Source organism: Lipotes vexillifer, unplaced genomic scaffold (genome assembly GCF_000442215.2).
Source record: "Lipotes vexillifer unplaced genomic scaffold, Lipotes_vexillifer_v1.1 scaffold149, whole genome shotgun sequence".
Lineage (NCBI taxonomy): Eukaryota > Metazoa > Chordata > Mammalia > Artiodactyla > Lipotidae > Lipotes > Lipotes vexillifer.
In genome coordinates, this window is record NW_006779962.1 from 327667 (window position 1) to 330575 (window position 2909).

Here is a 2909-nt window from a genome sequence, read left to right on the forward strand (position 1 = left end):
AAAAAAAAAAAAAAAGAAAACTTGACAGGAAATACACCAGAATATCACCTTTGGTTATTCCTTAATCTGTTCATAAGTGATAGTTATTTTCTTCTTTATTTCATTTCTCCTCTTTTTTTCCTCTAAGTTTTTGATAAAGAAGTATGTTACTTTCAAGATCAGGAAAAAAAATGTCAAAAGAAATGAACTGTCCAGTCGCTTGACACAAAGGACACATGGCCACAAGAGGGCGGTAGCCACGGGCAAAGCCGAAAAGCTGCGTCGGGGCCAGTCGGGGCCCGGAGGAGACCGGCAGGGTTGCTGAACTTCCGCCGGGCCGCAGTGGGCTGCATCGGGCGGACCTTGGGGGGCACGAGGGGGTCTGGGCTGACCTGTCGGACCCTCCTCCCAGATCAGGGCACTGGGCCAGCAGTCACAGTAAATGAGGAATTAACAAACTCTCCTACTCTGGGCGGTGGTGTCTCGGGGGACAAGCAGGCCTGGCATGTTTCCCTGTCTACCTGGAGCGTGGTTAACCCCCTCTGAGCACAGCTCCCCTGAGTGTGGATGTCAGCATAACAGCCCCATTTCACGGGGATGTGGGAGCATCTGGGTCCCATGAAGCAGGGCGAGCAGCGTGGTGCTTGGCGGGTGCCCCATGCCCGGATCCAGAGCTCAGCCAGCCCCTGACCGTGGCGGCTTTGAAATCGTTCGGAACCGTCTCAGGCTTTCCGGCGGCCCACCCAGGTGCTCTAGGCTGGGCCCTCCCCCAACTCATCCCCCAAACCAAGACGACTGACAGGAGCCTCAGGCTTTCCCCATCTGAGGCAAAGGGGAGCACAGTAGGTGCCGAGCACGCACGTGAACCATCTACAAACAGGGCTGTAGCTAAAGAGGGCCGGGCCTCTCCAGGGCGGGGCAACCCAGGGGTGAGGTGTTCCTCTGTGATCAGAAACCTCCATGCAACTGCCAGGAATGTTCTGTGCCCTCTGCGGGGTGGAGATTCTGGAGGCTTACAACTGCAACGCGGCAGGGGGTGCCCAAGAGGCGGAGAGAAGCCAGCCGGTATGCAGTTAGGAGGAGGGCTTTGCCGTGGAATCCCCGCTCCCGCTCCGGCTGGGCCTTTTGACACAGTGTGACCCGGGGCCGGTGTCCTCCCCTCTCTAAGCCTCTGTTTCCTCATCTGGTCCCTGCCCCATGGGGTCACCATGGCAGGAAAGGAGAATGTGGGGACACCGCCAGAGCCGGCAGCTGCGAGGGATGACGGGACCCTCGGCTCGGGGTGTGTCGTGGGACCCTGAGGGCCAGCCCCCAGGGCCCGTGCCCCACGGGGAGGGCGGCGATGGGTACTCACTGATCTTGCAGGGAGGGGTCACCTCCAGGCACTCCTTGTGTGCCCCGACGCCACACTTGGTGCACAGGTAACCCTGGTAGAAGGTGCCTCTGCACGGGGGTGGGAGGGGGAAGGGGCAGGAGGTGAGGTGGACCACCAGACCCACCTTGCCTTCTGCCCCCCTGAGCATCACCCCTCAAAGCCCTGGGGCCCAGGACCCCCACCCCGATGCGCAGCCTGGCGCTGGCCCTCCCCTTGCCCTGGCTCTGCCATCCCCACAGGGGGCCCTGGGCACCCACGGGGACAGTCACCTCCCCTCCCGGCTAGATCCCAAACGCCTGAGGGCCGGCTGCCTCCCACACGATGGGATGTCTCCCCGGGTCCCTGGGGCCCAGCACAGCGCTGGCCTAGGGGTGCTCGGCGGCGATGGGGGCACAGGAGAGAGGCAGCAGCGGGCTCCCTCGGGGGCTGGGAGAGGCCCTCACCTGAGGAACATCCTGCAAGCTTTGCAGTTGGTGGTCTTATCAAACGTGTACATCTGGAAGCTGTGCTGGTTGGCGTTGGCTTTGTCTGGCTTGATATTTGACCTGATGGGAGGGAAAGCGGGCTCCAGGTTCCCTGAGCGCCCCCGAAACGGGAGCCGCCAAACCAGCCGGGCTCCGGAACGCGGCCGGGAGTCAGGAGGCCAGGACTCAGAGCCAGGATCTACCCCGACCCCGGGCAGACCCGAGGGGCCCTGACACCCCGGGGAGGATGAAGGGTCCGAGTGGAAGCTTTCGAGAACCTTCTGGGGTGATGGTTAAGGGCTGTATCTGGACAGGGCTTGGGTGTGGGCCGGTGCAAGCGTTTGTCGTGACTCAGCGAACCGCACCCAGGATGTCACTGTGTGCGAGCCTGAGATATAAAAATCTAAACAAATCGTGACTTCATGACGGGCACCCTCACTTGCACTGATGTCCGCAATTCACTACAACACGTCCACTAGCAGACGGCACCAGGGCTGGGGGGACGGCACAAGACGTGAACGGAGGAGGCCGGGCATTTACCACGACGTTCTTTCAACTTGGATTAATACTTGAAAATTTTCATGAGAATGGTGGGGAGAAAATTACAACCCCTAGAAAGCCTTGGGGCCCACCGCCTGGCCACCATCTATTCTGATGTGTCCCACGCGGGACCCCATTGGATCCTCCCAATAATCTCAGAACCTGGAACCTCCCTTCATGTGCATCTCACCAGGAGGAAGAGGCCAGGGAGGTGAGTGCACCTGCCCGGAGGCCCCCAGGACCTGCCACCCTGGCCTGAAGGTCTGATGTGGCCAGGCACCCCCATGATCACCTTTCTCTGTTGGGCTAATTGGGGCTCCTCCTAGATTTCATGGAAAAACGGCTCTGGGGCTTTTCCCCAAAGGTGACAATCCACCGGCCTGTAAGGGCCCAGGGATCTGGGTCACCGTGAGTCCATCTGGCACCATGGCCATTCCTGGCCACTCGCTGCCCTGCCGGTCAGGTGTGGGAGGCTCGGCCCCCGGGGGAGGGCCCTCTGGCCACTGTAGATTAAAGAGCGAGGCTGCCACGCGGGGGGAAGGGGGTGGCGT

At 60.7% G+C, this 2909-nt stretch overlaps 1 protein-coding gene across 2 annotated transcripts in view; it reads right to left on the reverse strand.

The window, feature by feature from the left end:
* VAV2 (vav guanine nucleotide exchange factor 2) overlaps positions 1–2909 on the reverse strand; it is a 189893-nt gene that overhangs the window by 17437 nt on the left and 169547 nt on the right. For both annotated transcript variants that reach the window (XM_007453082.1, XM_007453081.1), the window contains 2 exons: positions 1798–1899; positions 1334–1422 (listed from right to left, as the gene is read on the reverse strand). In XM_007453082.1, coding sequence (XP_007453144.1) covers positions 1334–1422; positions 1798–1899 — 191 coding nt within the window. The remainder of the gene's footprint in view (positions 1–1333; positions 1423–1797; positions 1900–2909) is intronic.